This window comes from Marmota monax, unplaced genomic scaffold (assembly GCF_021218885.2).
Source record: "Marmota monax isolate L192 unplaced genomic scaffold, Marmota_monax_Labrador192_F-V1.1 WCK01_AAM20220418_F8-fsc00181, whole genome shotgun sequence".
Lineage (NCBI taxonomy): Eukaryota > Metazoa > Chordata > Mammalia > Rodentia > Sciuridae > Marmota > Marmota monax.
This window is the reverse complement of record NW_026694276.1, coordinates 1,546,736-1,563,061: the sequence shown is the minus strand read 5'-3', so window position 1 is coordinate 1,563,061 and position 16,326 is coordinate 1,546,736. Positions and strand designations below refer to the sequence as shown.

General features: G+C 46.1%; 1 protein-coding gene across 4 annotated transcripts; it reads left to right on the top strand.

Annotated features, from left to right (window-relative positions):
• Positions 1-3,074: 3,074 nt before the first annotated feature.
• LOC124108680 (glutathione S-transferase Mu 1) lies at positions 3,075-15,434 on the top strand. Of its 4 annotated transcripts, none has more exons than XR_009228852.1 (9): positions 3,075-3,233; positions 3,501-3,576; positions 4,010-4,074; positions 4,352-4,433; positions 4,532-4,632; positions 5,617-5,712; positions 5,792-5,902; positions 7,463-9,837; positions 14,950-15,434. XR_009228852.1 is itself a non-coding variant. In XM_046467156.2 (9 exons), exons 1-9 carry the CDS (start codon positions 3,198-3,200, stop codon positions 15,037-15,039), a joined length of 723 nt encoding a protein of 240 aa, XP_046323112.1. In that variant the 5' UTR covers positions 3,075-3,197; the 3' UTR covers positions 15,040-15,434. The 4 variants fall into 4 exon arrangements, 3 of the variants coding, with proteins under 3 accessions (XP_046323112.1, XP_046323114.1, XP_046323113.1); XM_046467156.2 differs by having other exon boundaries at positions 7,463-7,528; XM_046467158.2 differs by lacking the exon at positions 14,950-15,434 and adding an exon at positions 9,972-10,965 and having other exon boundaries at positions 7,463-7,528.
• The last annotated feature ends 892 nt before the right edge of the window (positions 15,435-16,326 follow it).

Here is a 16,326-nt window from a genome sequence, read left to right as displayed (position 1 = left end):
CTTAGGGACTTTGTCCATCTCAAGGGATATAAAAATGATCCACTCCTTCTGATAACAACTGATACTCCCAGTGCAATCTGTGTTCCACTAAGATACAACATTGTGTGTGACATCAGGCTTACACCTTCTCCTGCACACTAATTTACCCCATGGTTCCAACTCCTTGTTAGAGATTTCCAGTCATTCAAAACTACCATTTCACTGATAATCAAGTTTACATAAAAAGGGTATCTAGAAGCCCGCTCCCTGCAAAATGAAGCAAGCAGATATTTGGGAGAACTTCTGGAGTAGGGGATTAGGTGATTCCTTTTCATACAAACTACAGGCTACATCTCTCACAGTGGGAACAGAAAAACAAGACACAACAGCAAAAATTGGCAGCCTTGAGTGGAGAAATAGACAATAACAGTGGGAGGCATTAATTATCCACTCTAATGATGTGTGGGACAGGCAGAAAGAAAATAAGCAAGGAGAGGACTTGAATAACAATAAGCCACCTAAAAATCAACAGACATGAAGAATACTCTTCTCAACAATCACAGAACACATTTTATGATGAAGAGAACCACTTTCCAGTGTCCCTAATCTCAATGCTCCCTATTGGCTTTCAGAAACTCTTAGCAACCCTTGGGATGATCCTCCTGGCTCCTGGGACCCACCTTTGAGAGCCTGCTGGTCTAGTACTTCCCTTTCTTATATACAGCTGTCCTCCTTCTGTGAAGGGGCCTTTGTGCTCTGAGATCCATCTTACCTGCTCCTCAGAGTCCTTGCTCTGGCCAATGTTAAGTTTAATTTGTGTTAAGCTACCTCCAAGCATAATGAATTGCAACCTAACTTGTTTGTAAACAAACTGCAACCTAACTGAGAGTGTATTCTTTTGATAGGTAGTTGAATTTCAGCCAATCGTAACAGCCTGAGATTCAGTCAACTACAGGTGGTCAACTCATAAGACCATGTCCTTAAAAAGCAAATGCTGAACTGTGACCAATCAAACTGTTTTATATTTCACTTCCATTTTCTCATGATAAATACTGCCTGCCCACATTGCTGGGGTGGGGGTGCTCTCAACCTCTCCTGATTCCAAGTGTTGCCTGTTCATAAATCATTCTGTGCTAAAACTCTACTAATATGTCTAACATTTTTCTTTTAACACCAGCATGGCCTGCACTCAGCCTCTTTCCTCAGTTTATAAAAACACCAAGACATGTCTCATATTTTCAAAACATCCTCCCTGTAGTTCTTGTGTGACTTCCAGTCTCAAATAGCCAAACTACAGGCAACTTGAGGGACTATCTTATCTATGGGGCCTATCTGTTGTAGGAACTCAACAACTATGTGTGTGTGTGTGTATATATATATATGTGTGTGTGTGTGTGTGTGTATGTGGTGGTGGGTACTGAGGGGTGCAAGGAATGCTCTACCTCTGAGTTAAATCCACAGCCTTTTAAAAATTTCATTTTGAGTCAGTGTCTCACTAAATTGCTGAGGGTGATCTTGAACTTGTGATCTTTCTGCCTCAGCCTCACAAGCAACTGAGATTATAGGCATGTGGCTGACCTTTTTTAAAAAAAGGAGTGACCAAATAAATGAATACTAATGTAACAATGTCTGTTGTTTCATAATTATTCTAATTAATGTTGGCTTTAAAAATCATTTTCTCAGTTGAATCTGGAAATTTTGTCTTTCAAAGGTCAAGATGTATAAAACTTTTGAAATGATACAGTTAATATATGATAAGAACTATAAGTATAGTCACACTGTTACTTAACCACATTTTGGTCAAAGACCCCATGTATGAAGGTGATTCCATAGGACTATAATGGAATTTTAAAATTTTTATTGATTAGTTATGCTGTAGCTCTCTTAACATCATGGCACAATGCATTACTCATTAATTAACAGTCCCTCCAGTTGACTGTAGTTTGGGTATTGAAGACTGGAAGTCAGGTAAGAACGACAGGAGCAGGTGTTTTGAAAATACAGGACATTCTTTAATGTTTTTATAAACCAAGAAGGAGAGAAGTTGAGTGTAGGTCATGCTGATGTTAAAATAAAAATGTTAAGCAAACTAGATTTAGCAAGTATAACCAACCTATTGTGCTGTCAACTATATGAAAGACTAACACATACACACCCACGGTGATAGCCTTGGCCTGTAGTCCCAGCTATTCCCCAGGCTAAGGCAGGTGAAATGCTTGAGTCTATCAGTTTAAGACCAGCTTGGTCAACATAGTGAGAATGTCTCAAAACAACACCCCCCCCCAAAAAAAAGAGCACATACAATGTACACAGTACATAATACTTAATAATTATATTAAATGTTACTGGTTTATGAATTTACTATGGTCAGTGTAGATTATATTCTTCCAGCTTACATAAAAAATGTTAACTGTATAACACGATGTTATACTAGCAGCAGCCTCATTCATCTCATGTTCTCTCCTCTTGATTGAATCAAAAAGGCCACCTCAAGTAACTGACTTACACTATCTAGGTCTGCACAAGTACGCTATGATGTTCACACAATAAAGACATTATCCAACTCCGTTAGGTGACACGTGGTTATTGGTAGGACTAAGCCCTAGTACCATCGTCTCACAGTGTGCAAACCTAGAAAAGAATTCACTTTGAAGCTAGAGGCCGCTACTGAGGCAGGACCCAGACGGAGTCTGCGAGATCGGTCTTGTCTGAATGGTGGAATGCGTTTGCAATAGGGATTCATGTCTCAACAACCCAAATCAGCAAAACGTTGCAGACCAAGGCTTGTATGACTTAATGGGGGCGAAGTGCCAAATTAAAACTTTCGGGTGGGAGTAGCACTTATGGCCTGATCCTCCCACAACCTGCGGGAAATCGACAATCCAGGGGCTGAGCTTTGCGAGGAGGGCAAGGAAGGGAGAAGGGGTAGTCAGCTATTCGCCAAGTACCGCGCTCCCAGCGCAGGGCCTACTCCCCAGGAACCCACCAGAGGGTAGGGCCAGGAGCCGCTGGGCGGGGCTGGAAGCGGAATTGGATCTTATTCTTTCCGGATTTGAGCAAAGAGGCCCCTCGGGTGTGAGGGGCGGGGGGAGGACCGTGCGTAAGAGGGGCGGGGCGGGACCGGCCACCAGGGCCCGCCCCCTCCCTTGCCCGGCGCCAGCGTAAAGTCACGGCTCAGCCCCACCGAGGCCAGTCGGCTCCCCCACAACACCCGCACCATGCCCATGATACTGGGTTACTGGGACATCCGCGGGGTGAGTTGGCGGGTGAGAGGGGGCGGGGCTGCGTGGGCCCGAGACGTGTGGAGCAGAGGGGGGCGGTTTCTAGGAGACGAATCCTCTTCAGAATTTGCTGGAGTCTTCTGCCTGTCTCCTTGAGGCGCCCTCCTCACACACTGTGAGCTCCAGAGTGCGCAAGCTCGCGGGAGGCGGGTGGTGTTAGGTGTGGGTGGGAGGTTCTCGTCGGGGAGGTGAAATCAGGGTCCCTCCATCTCTGACCTCTGCCATCGCCATCTCTCCCAGCTGGCTCATGCCATCCGCCTGCTCCTGGAATACACAGACTCAAACTATGAGGAGAAGAGATACACCATGGGGGACGGTAATGTCACCCTCCTGTTTGGTCCCCAGCTCCTGCTGATCGGTGCTCTGTGGCCCATGGCCTGGCCACCTGTTGTTCAGCTCTGCAGAACTCCTCCTGGTGCACTTAGAGCCTGCGCCTTCCCAGAAACCTCCTTGAGGGTGCAGTTTGGTCTTACAAGGCAGGACTCTGGGAGTGGAGTGCTGGCTCCTCCTCTGTGATCTTGTTGGGTTCCCCTTAGCCCTTGTGGGAACATTTTGTAAGCCTCAATCATGTTGGATTCATGGCCCTTGAAAGCATTCATTACTCCCTGTAATCTTGGAATGTGAAGTGGAGTGTCTGAGATTCCAGATCTACCCTCCTAGGGGTCTTGCATCTGCCTCCTTGGAAGGGTGCAGGGAAGGAGTGTTAGACTCAGGGGAGGTTTACTTTCACATCATCTTCTCCTCCACAGCTCCAGACTATGACAGAAGCCAGTGGCTGGATGAGAAATTCAAGCTGGGCCTGGACTTTCCCAATGTAGGTCGGAGGACGGGGTAGTTTGGGAAACTGAAGGCATCCCTTCCTCATCTTTATGCCCCAGTTTAGAGTTTCGAGATCAGTTTTTCTGTTCAACTACTCTCAATTCTGTGTGTCTACACTGTCTTTGTGTGATGGTCTGTGTCCCAGATCATTTATTCTACAGTGTGATAACCATGGGCCAGGCCTACCAAGTACCAGGTCTCCATGTCCCTAACTCAGGAAAGGGGAAGTGGGTCCTTGCATCTCACCTGACCATCCCTGGTTGTCCATCCAGCTGCCCTACTTGATTGACGGGCCTCACAGGATCACCCAGAGCAACGCCATCCTGCGCTACATTGCCCGCAAGCACAACCTGTGTGAGTGGGGCTGGCTGCAGGGTGTGGGGGATGGTGGCTGTATCCCTGGCTTGGCTGGGTGGGAGGCTGAAGGTGTGTCTCTGTTGTGTGTGAGGCAGGTGGGGAGACAGAAGAGGAGATGATTCGTGTGGACATTTTGGAGAACCAGGCTATGGACATTGCCAATGAGCTGGCTAGAGTCTGCTATAGCCCAGACTTTGTGAGTCATCTGCTGACCACCCCTACCCCCACTGGGCTGGACCTGGTAGGATTTGGATTAGGATTCTGGACTCCTGGAATCCCCTCTAGATGAGTCTTGTTTCACTTTTGAACTCCTTAGTGCCTCTTATCCCCCAGTATATTCTGCATGCTTCTGTGAGTGTCCCTTGTAACATCAGATTGTGTCAAATGAACACTTTTATTCAATCCCCACCATTATAAGGTATAGTCCAGACTCCTCAAGGTGGACATTTACTTCCTAGAGCATAAAGTCAAATTTTGGAATTCTTTCCATTTTCATCTCTGCCCTAGGCCCTCTCCCAGCTGGTTTACATCATGTGTCTTCTCATGAAATGCACATACTTAAGTCTATGAGAAAAGGAAGTACAAAAAGATGGATTGTTACAGAACTCTTGAGTTTTGACCTTCAACCAAGTGTTTTCGGGCGCTGTCTCCTTCATACCCATATAAATCAATTTTTCTATTAGGCAACTAAGCGTCAGCCAGAGGTTCCTCTCCTTCCTTCTTATCAGCCTCAAATACTCCTTACTTTATGGGAAAAACTCAAATGTGTATTTCATTCTTCTGGAACCTTCTAGGTAGAACTTTCATCATCTTTCCTGGGCTCTTTCGGTTCATGCTTCTTTGATACTGCCTAACATCTGAGTCCAGAGCCTGCCAGGTGCTCAGGGCACTCATGGGTCAAAAACCACAGGTGGTGGTTGGTAATAATGTCTCGTTGGAGATAATGTTCTATTCTTCTTTGATGTTCTATCATTTCTAAAGGATGGGGTCAGGTATCCTATAGGAATCAATAAATGCCAATTCATTAAATTAAAAAAAACTGGATAGTGATTTTATCCCCATTTTAGGTAAGATGGCTTCTCACTCGGGGCTAGCTGGGGCCATGAATAGCAATATTGAGCCTCATCACTCTACCAGGGAACTTATTTCTTAGGATAATGACAACTATTTTCTGCCTCAGGAGAAACTGAAGCCAGAGTACTTGGAGCGCATCCCAGAGGCACTGAAGCTCTTTTCACAGTTCTTGGGGAAGAAGCCATGGTTTGTTGGTGATAAGGTAAAAACAAAAGAATTGGGACTTTTCACCCTTTCCAGGGTACAAAATTTCATGCCCACTCATCCTTGGCTTTCTGCAGATCACCTTTGTGGATTTCCTTGCTTATGATTTACTTGACCTGCACCGAATATTTCACCCTAAGTGCCTGGATGAATTTTCGAACCTGAAGGACTTCGTATCCCGCTTTGAGGTGATTCCTCTCACCCTCTTTCCTCTTGGCTATCAATTTTTCCTTCTCTCCTCCCACTATGTTTTCTTAGTCATGAAGCTAATTGAAGAAGAGATAGCATTTATTGAGCACTGGCTTTGTGCCAGGACCCATGTTTATCACCTTGCATCTGTTGTTCAAATATATCATTACAACATTCCTGCAGGGTACATAAAATTATCAGTCCCTCTGGACAGATAAGGAAACAGTGTAGAGGGTTAGCCATTTGCTCAGGGTCCCAGTGCCAGTAGAGGCTGTGCTGGGCTCCATGTCAGCTTGTGGCTCCTAAGGACACCAGTCAGTGGATATATTTTGTGCCAGAGGCAGAATTTTTTGCACCAGTTGGACCCCCATCTGAGGACACACTGAACGCCAGAGCTGAAGTTGGTGCTGAATTGGGTACATATATGGGTGTCTGTGTTAGAGGACTTTATCCTGAAGTGTTCTATGGTGTGGGACTTTCCTTTCCTCTCCCTTGACCTCTTTCTTCTTTTCAGTGTTCTAAGTGTTTCATCTGCGAAATGGGGCCATACCCTTATTTTTCACTCACACACTTATTTTCCGTGATGGTTTCCTCCATGTGAGGTCTGCTGTCAGGTCCCATGGGGCATGCAAAGATTCCCCATGCCCAGACTGAGTGGAGCAGGGAATGGCAGGTATCAGACTATGAGGTGTCCGTGGTACCACTTGTGTTCTAGGAAGCACAGCCTGTACCTCACCTTAGAGCCAATCATGGGTCACCCCAGGTTCCCTTGTTTGTCACCAACACAACCTCTTTAGCAGATTCAGTATTTTAGCCTTTCCCCCTCCTTGTCTAGAAATGCGCTGTCTCAGCTAGTTATTACCAGCTCTGGTTTTGGTCCAGGCTGAGTGGCTTTGGGGATTGTGTAAGGGCTGGATTAAGCCTGGGAGTGAGGAGTGTGGGAAGCTGAGGGCTGTGGCCTGAGCCCAGTGTGGGCTTGATCCTTTGGGCACAGCAGCCCTGATTTGCACTGAACCCCTTAGAAAGCGTCTGTGCAGTCCCTGTCCTCTAAAGGAGGCCCACAAACACACCAGGCTTTTATACTGCCTGGTCCCGTGTAGTGGGGCTAGAGAAGAGGTAGTTTGGAACACAGTGAGATTGGACTCAGGTACAGGGTGGAGAAGTTTGGACTTTCTGCTTCAGGGCAGTGATTAGAGTTGTCCTTTCTTTGTGGGTCCATTTCCAGTTACATACTATCATCCGGGTTTTGCTGAGTCACTGGGTGAATAATCTTGGATCTCTCCCAAGCTGCCCTGTGTCATGCTCAGTCCTTCTTCTGTGTTCAAGAGGCAAGAATGAGCCTCCTGTGAAAAAGGAGATTGTTTGTGCAGATAGTGGGGACAGGGCCTCTGGTGGGAAGGGGAGGTGAGGAGTACAGCCGAGAGAGCACAGAATCAGAGATACACAGCCAGGCTGCATCCAGTCTGTCCCACTTAGTAGCTGTGTCAGCATGGGGAAGTCAACTTACACTCTCTGAACCTCAGCAGTCCTGAGTTCTGCTTTCTCTCTCCCACTTGCAGGGCTTGAAGAAGATCTCTGCCTACATGAAGTCCAGCCGCTTCCTCCCCAAACCTCTGTACACAAAGGTGGCTACATGGGGCAACAAGTAGGGCCTTGAAAGGATAGGATCAGGGAGTGAGGAGCCTGTTCTCTTCTGCTGCCAGGGCCCTGGGAAAGGGCCAGACCCCATGCAGCTCTGGCATTATCTTCTCATTTTTTTCTCTTCTGTCCATCCCCCTATCATACCCACAGCCTTATTGGCCCTCCTTTCTCCCTCTAATCCTCAGATGGGAATTGGAGATACAGAAAAAGAAAGACTGAACGAGTCTCAAAAGAAACTCCAAAACACCCACGAGCCTTTGAAAGGCAAAACAAGCCCTCCTGAGCAACCTATCCTGTATCCTTAGCATATGTCCTTAGCCCATGTCAGTGACCCATGCCCTTGCCCTCAAATAGTTACATGAGGGCAGTATACAATTGGTAGAAAAACTGGTGTGAACTTGTGTAAACCTGTCCTGGCTCTACCTGTCGTCCAGCCCCTAGGTGCTGTCCTGTTCTAAATTATAGCACCCTACACCAGGGAGTTGCTGTCTGTCCTTCCGGAGATAGAGTCCCATGATCCCTTTTGAGGGCCAGTCCCCAATGACCTGAGTACCTCTTATTAGGCCCTATCTCCTAAGGTTCCACTACCTCCCGATAGTGCCACCCTGATGACCAAGCCATGAACACATGAGCCTTTGAGGGACATTCAGGATCCAAACTAAAGCAGAGGCATTTAGGGAAGACTCAGGTGAGAGATACTGTTGCTCATCAAGGAAGTTCTCTTACAACAACAGCTGTATTTCTAGAAAATTATATCCAAAAATGGGTCAAGACTTGAATAGATGTTTCTCAAAAATGAATATTCTAATGGCCAAGAAACATATGAAAACATGGTAAACACCATTACATAGCAGAGTAGTTATAAATACCATATACATCCAGGTGTATACTCACTCAGATGGCTGACATTCCGTGGACGGACAGTAGTTTGAATTTATGGATTAACTGTAACTCTGATGCATTGCTGGTGGGACAACCACTTTGTAATGGTGGCAATGACATCTAAACCTAAACATGCAAGTACCTATGACCCAGGATCCCTCCCAACAAGAATGAATGTTTTTGGTCTCCCAAAAGACATGTTAAGACATGTGCAACAAGATTTGAAAGCAGCTTGATTTTAAATAGCCCACAACTGACCTCAACTGAAGAATGGACAAATAAACCATTTTATTAATATAGTTCTACTATTCTTGTTATGACATGGTACGCTACGTTAAAAATAAATTCGCTAAGGCTGTGCATGACAACATGGATGAGCCTGTAATCTTGAGTAAAAGGATCCAGACTCAAAAGTACCAATGGTATCATTCTATTTATATAAAAATGGAGAACAAGGAAAATGACTGCATGGTGATAGGTGTCAGGTAAATGCTGACCTTGATGGGGTGGAAACTTCCTATTAAAGGGAACTTGTAGAGTGCTGGAATGTTCCATATCTCAAAATGGGTGGTGATTACATAAAGTAGACATATATCAGAATCTATAGAGGTATACACTGGTGATCTGTGCATCTCAGTTGTGCTTCAGTGAACAGTACACATATCCAACATACATTATTTGTGTTTGTGTTCACCATCTTCTCCCTCATGGAGGGAAGAAGTCAATGGCAGGAGGCCATGTGTTTTTCTCCTTGTTCACTGGTACATCAATATTTGAATAATACCCAGAACAGCTTCGGAATATAGCAGGTGTTCATTCTATCTTTAGTGGCACCACTTCAAATTCTCCTTTGATTGACGCTCATTTCTTTGGATAGGTGAGATTAATGTGTACATATACTCTCAATATAGTTTGTCTAGTCATTCTCATGCTGTGGGAGGCCACCAAGCCTTGTGACCTTTCCTGATCGGTTGAGGCTCTGCTGGTCACTTCCTGTGATCTGACCACATCAAAGTGGCCATAGATGGTGGTCCAGTCTTGTGAGTCGTAAAAATGTCGCTAAATGTATCTTCATGCTTAGGTGTGCCTTCCTGCAGCCCCATGGGTCGAGCTATGCTCACCTGTTCCTTTGTGATATTACCCCTTTGCCATGTTTGGGACAGAATGTTCCATGGAAATGCCCTTTGTATGTCCCTTTCTCTTGCTCTCCCTTTGGGTGTGGCCTTCCTAGATGTCAGCCTCCTGCCAGCAGACATCATGAAGCTAGACTCAGCCCCTTGAAACCTGACCCCTTGCCTCACTTGAATGACTTCTCCTCAATAAAAGGGGTCAGCATGCGCTGGCGCTTGCTCTCTCTTCTGTGGACCCTTAAGGTCAGAGGATCCATCACAAGACCCCCAAAAAGAAAAAGGTATCTCTGTCTCTTTGTGGTTATATCATGCAACCCATTTCCCCTGGAGTGACCCTGAGTGTTTTTGTCACCAGGAATGCAACATCATGCCGTTAGATCTGTGCATTTAACTAACTTTAAAACTTGTTTTCTAGCATGATGATCATCTTTAAACTACTCGCTCCCAGTGCTTGGTTATTTTATTTGGGTAGGTCACCAAGCAGATACTATAAGGTAATGGGGAAAATGTTGTAATGATTATTATTAATAGACTATTTGATGATCTCTAGATAGAATATTTTAATTTTTGGTGGCACTGTAAGTCACAAGGACCCCTTTCTACATTATGTAGGCATGTGGGGGCCAACACTGCCATCTCATGATACTTTTATAGCTTTATAATGCTTTGTAGTTTTCCACTTTACTCTTTGTAAATTATTCGTTGTGCATGTGTCCACAGAGGAATCACTGTCCATGAATCTCCCTGCATAAATTTCTCTGTTTACTCATTCTGTGTTGATTAGTCAATTCCTGTGGAAGGTTGAAAGATGAGCCTGCTGCAGTCAAAACCTTTGTTTCCTGTAGGGATAAGTAATTAACTGTAGTTCTATTCTAGGTCCTGTCACATAATGTGAAGGTCAATTTCATGTATCAACTTGACTAGGCTGAGAGATGCCCACATAGGTGATAAGACATTATTTCTGGGTGCACCTGCAATGGTGTTTTCAGAAAAGATTAGCATTTGGATTAGTAAAGAGGATAATCCTTACCAAAGTGGGCAGTCATTATCCAAAGGAAGGGTGAATTTTTTTCTCTCTGTTTGGGACATCCATCTTACCTGGGATTTCTAGGCTCCTGGTTCTATACCATACAATTTCTCTGGGACTTAAGCTGTAGCCCCTCCACCTACCCAGACCTTCAGACTTGACAGAATTACACTACTGATTTCCTTGCTTGTCTAGATTGCAGAGATCATGGGCTTTTCCTTCTCCATAAATATGTGAGGCAATTTCTGTCTTAAAAAATGTTTGTCTGTGTACATATACTACACACACACACACACACACACACACATTCTCTGTATACATGTATATTCTGTTTCTGTGGAGAACCCTATTATATATAGCAAATAAATGAACTCAAATGATGGCTCTAGTGAACGAATCCGTTTATTAAATGAAATACAATACAAAAATATTAGGACATATCCATTTACCTGAGTATTTTTTCAATTTGGAATGAACTGGATGCAGGTTTGGAGGTAAGCTATCTTCTCTCCGGGTAAATGTCCCTGTTCATCATGGGTATTTTAAGGGCCTCCACAGGGAAAACCATCTGTTTGCCTGTGTGTTTTGCCCAGGTCATGTACTGGAACGTGTCTGGGAGGCTTTTAAAGCTGTGTGAAGAGTGGGAGACAGTGCTGCTGTGGGGATGCCCATCACTGTTGGCGTGGTGGTCTATTGGTGCTCATGTATTCATCGTGTGGCCTCCCCTGGGGGATATTAAGTGCAGGAAGGGTCCTAGTCAAGTCTTTGTAAGTTGGAAGTGACCTGTAGACGTTTTCTGCACATCCTTCTCAGACATGGTGTACACCTCTTTAAAAAAGCACAGTTCTTCCTGTCTGGCCCTGGGCCAGCAGCTCTGGAGGAATGACCACGCTAGAGCTGGGTTAAGGCTGCCCGGCTCTGGGACAGGGTGCTGGGTGATCACAGACACCCCCTCTCTACCCTGAACCCTGGAAGTGCAGGCTGCCCAGCCTCCCCAGCTGCTAGTCCCAGTTTTCTGCCCCACCCTCTTTGTCTCTTCCCCATGTGCAGCCTGAGGCCACAGGGCCGCCCCCTGGGTCAGAGTGTTCCTAGTTCCTCCCTGCAGGCTGCACCCTGTCACTGGTGTCCAGGGAGGGCTGCTCAGGCCTCCTTCCTGCTCGCCAGCATTTCTAGGACAGTGGTCCAGTTGTGGCTTTTTTTTTTTTTTAGGTTGTTGATGGATCTTTATTTTATTTATTTACTTATATGCGGTGCTGAGCATTGAACCCCGTGCCTCACACATGCTAGGCAAGTGCTCTACCACTGAGCTACAACCACAGCCCCAGTTGTGGCATTTGATCTACTCATGGTCTGTAGTCCAGGGTTTCTCAACCAGGGCACAACTGCCACTGGGAACCACATTAAGTCTTTGTTCTGGGCACCGTGCTGTGCATTGCTGGGAGTGGGTGGGGCGGGGGGGGGGTGTGTGTGTTTAGCAGCACACCTGATCTTGAGAGGCCAGTAGCACTTCTCAGTTGTGGCAATTCAGAGAAATCTGTGAGCATTGCCGAGTCCCCTGAGGGGATAATCACCTCCTGTTACGGAGCAGTGATGTGGATGGAGAATGCCTTTTTTAATAAAGAAAAATAATTTTAAAATTTGGAATTCCACTTATGCAGTCAATCTGGGCTGTTTTTGACTTTACTTGTATTTTAATTAGTAATATATGTTTGTGTGTCCTGGGTCAGGTGGTAAATGTATTTCCTTAAAAAATTTTTATTTGATATAGTCTCAGACTTTGGAAAGATTTGCAAAAAAAAAAAGCACAAAGAACCCTATGTACCCTAGCTATTCATTGTGTCCCCTCTCCCTCCTCCCCACCCTTTTCTCTCTGACCCTCTCCAGAATGCTGGGCAGGAGCACAGGGCACTTTTGACCATGTTCTTTCTCTAAGATGCCGGCACCTTATAGTAGACCCAGACCTATAAAGGACAGGGCTTTGCAACCATCCCCATTGCACTGTCTCCCCAGGGGACATTTCTCATGCCATACAGGGGTGGAATTTATGACAATTCATGTCACACCTTCCTTTCTGGAAAGCTTTGAAAATTCTTAGTACAAATCCCTAAGGCCAAGGGTGCCTTTGTTTTGCTTTTTCATTATTACTTCCTATTACTCCATCAGATCTTTATTTCTTAAACACATTTTGTTGTGTTTGACCCACTTGGTTGCAATAGTCACATGTAGGCAAGAAAAAAATGACCCCCTATTTTAGGAATCACTTGTACTGATTTATAAGTCTTATTTCTTAGTTCTGATTTGTGTAAATATTTAACTTTCTTTTTGTTTTTGTGTTTGGACTTATTCTCAGTCAATGAAGGTGATGAGTTTAGAGAAGCAACTATCAGCTTAACCACGATGTTGGTAGATGTTTCAGTAGATCATTCTTTCTTTGTTTTTCAAGTTGCATGGTCTATTATTTCTTTTATGCTTTGATTTACTTTGCTGAATTCTGTACTGATTTGCAGTCCAATGTTACAGTTTCTCATCTAACTTAAACACATTTTTACTGAATCATCAGGAGCAAGGCTAGGATGGGAATGCAGGGACCTGGACAGCTGAGGTCTGGCCCTGGCCTAGCTGTGTCCTGTGTGGAGTCCTCTAGGGTCCCCTATGGATCCGTTCCTGTCTCCCTTTGGAAAAAGGAGAAGTGTCTGCTCCTTGGAAAACATAATCTTCCACCCAAGCTCATACCCCAGTGATGACCAATGCATTTGTGTCTGCTCAGTGTGAGAGCCTGCAGACTGGTACTACTGGTGGCACCTCAGTGTCCCCATTTCTAGTTCTTGGATTTTCTTGCACAAATAGGGCCAAAATACAAATTGGCTAATGGGTATATCCTTAGTCAGGTGACCACAGTCCTGGGTCCCTCAAATTCCCTAAAGGAAAATCCGAAGACCACATATTCTGTCGCCCCTATCCTTGCATGGTTCCCCCCACATGACACTATTCCTATTGACTTGAAACTAGGAAAGCATCAGCACCCCAGGGTGGTGGCTGGTGCTGGGTGAGTACATGTGGGGACCCTTGGGGACTTTATTATGGCTCTTTGGATGGTTGGGATCTTGCTTTCAGCCAGCATCCTCTCTCGAGTATCTCAAGCATTCTGTGTGTGAGCTGGGGTCGTACACTGATTTTCACTCTTATTCAGTGTCTCCTCCACATGAGCTTTGGTGTCAGGCCCAGTGGACATGTATGGAGGCCCCATCCTGGGACCAAGTGCACCAGGGAACAGCAGGCACCTGACTAAGAGTTGCCAGTGGTGCCACTTGGGTGCTGAGGATCACAGCCTGCACACCACTTCAGAGAAACTCAAGGGTTTCCCCAGGTTCACTTTTTGTCACCAACAAAACCTTCTTTGGTGCTGGTCTGGGAATTTGAGACATTAGTATAGCAGGTTTCTCAGCCAGTGAGCTCTTGTTTTCCTACTCCTCATGTAGTAAAGCACTTTCTCAGCTACTTCTCAACAATTCTGGTTTTCTGGTCTCTGCTGAGAGGCCTTGGGAATTGTCCAGGAGGTGGCAGGACTGTGGGAAGGAAGGCACATGATATAAACAGGGAAGAGATGGCCTGGGTCATGGAAGGGTTGGAGATGAGCTAGTTTGGGGCTTAGTAGGCTTGGGATCAGGTACCTGGTAGAGACATTTGGACTTTCTATTCTCAGGAGATAGATTAGATCCTTGCCCAGCAATTTTTTGTGGCTCTTCCCTGGGTCTCAGTTCATCCAGAATTTTCTTGTGAATAACTCAGTGTAGTCTTCAGTCTTTTCCAACAGATAGTGAACTGTTCTCTGCCCCTTTGTCCTGGTAGAATTTTTCTCTGTATGAAATTCAGGTATGGGCAGTTTTTAGTGCCTAAAGGACAAAGTATGTGCAAATTGGGAGTGACAGGGCCTCCTGTCGGGGCACAGGAAGGGAGTGGAGCAGAGAGTACAGAACTGGAAAGGCAAGAGCCAGGCTCTCTCCAGCCCCTCCCACTTTCTAGCTGTGTGAGCATGAGGAAGTTCCCTAAACCCTCTCCCTGCACCTCAGGTTCCCTCCTGATAGATGGTGAGACATGATCAATCTTGCTGGGTTGTTGAGTGGGTTTTCTAAGCTGCATTGCAATTTCTAGTGCATATAATGCATTGTGCATAGGGTGCATACTCTCTTCAGTCACTGCAAACTGAAGAATGTCCCTGAAGGGTGTCCTTCCAGACCCCAGAAACTGGGGTGACTGTGCGCTGCTCAGCACTGGAGCTCTCCTGGCAGGGCTGCTCCTGCACTGGGGCTGCTCCAGCCCAGTGGGACAGCAGCCCTGAGCTCCTGCTTCCTCTTGCCACTCACAGGGCCTGAAGAAGATCTCTGCCTACATGAAGTCCAGCCGCTTCCTCCCAACACCTATGTATTCCAAGATGGCCACATGGGGCAACAAGTAAGAGGCTGTTAACACCCAGACTGAGAGGAAGAAGCCATCCTTGCCCCTGCTGGCCCCGGGTTCCTCACACAGCTGGCTCTCTGCACCCAGGCACCAGTCTTCTCAGTCCTTGCTCCTCTTTCCACTCCCTCCTCCTCTGCAAGGCCTCCTTGGCTCCCTTTCTTCTACTCAATCCCTCCTCCTTTGGAACCTCTGCCTGCTTCATTTCGCATTCTTCTTCAGCACTGTCCCTTCCCTCTTGCTTCTCTGTGCCCTAAATTCAACCATGAATCCTTGGCTCTGATTTGCAGAGCTGACTTCACCCCTGCTCCTGAGAACTGTCTGAAAATCCAGTATTCCCTTGTGTGCAGCTCAGACCCCAGAGCGGCAGCTGATCCCAATAAAGGCTGAAACACACCTGCTGGCGTTACCTCATTCTAAGTTTTCCTCCCTGGACTTGCCAAGTGTCACTACTACTCCTATAAAGGAACACCTGTGGAGGAATACCTGTGAGGAGGTGCACAAAAGAACAGACACAGACACAGAAAGTGCAAGCAGACAGACAGGAGGAGCCGAGAGGAGTGAAGTGAATGGTGAAGAAGAAGTTCAGAAGTAAAGTGTCCACTCCTTGATGATATTCTAATTCGTATTACTTTACCCTAAGTCCTAGCTAACAGAGATCAGGTCCAGGTTAGAAGTAACATGGGGCTCCTACCTACCAAGGGCATATCCAAGGAAAACAGATAGTGCCCGCATAGTTGTCTCATTACCTCAGGGGGAAACGGCTGGGCATTCCAATTGTGGGAATCAGGGCACCAGTTTCCCCTGTGAGTTTGCTCACCGGGGAACGCTCCCTGTCTACTTACACACTTCCATGGCATTTGACACTGGAAATGGCAGGAGGCTTCACAAGGATTCTGACAGGATGGACAGGATTTGACAACCTGGTTCCCATTTTTGATATCCTTAGAGCAGGTGCTCCAGGAGGCTTTTTAGTGAATTTGTGGACACTGATTGTCCCTTTTCTTAGAGTTCCGTCTCCTGTTCTCTGGCCCTGCCCAAAAGACGACACTTGCTTAGTGCTTATCCCTGTTCCTTGAGCGCCCTGCCTCCCAGCCTTGCCTGGTGCCCAGTGAAGACTCGACCCCACTTGCTCAGCATTTGTCTAATTGCATTGGCTCCCTGCACTCGCCACCTTTCCTTGCTACTTCCAAGGGAATGCCTGATGTCCCTGGCATTTGCTGGGTTTCTGAGATTCTGGTGGGGTCTGAGACTTCCTGGTCCCATTTCTGACACCCTCAGAGCAGGC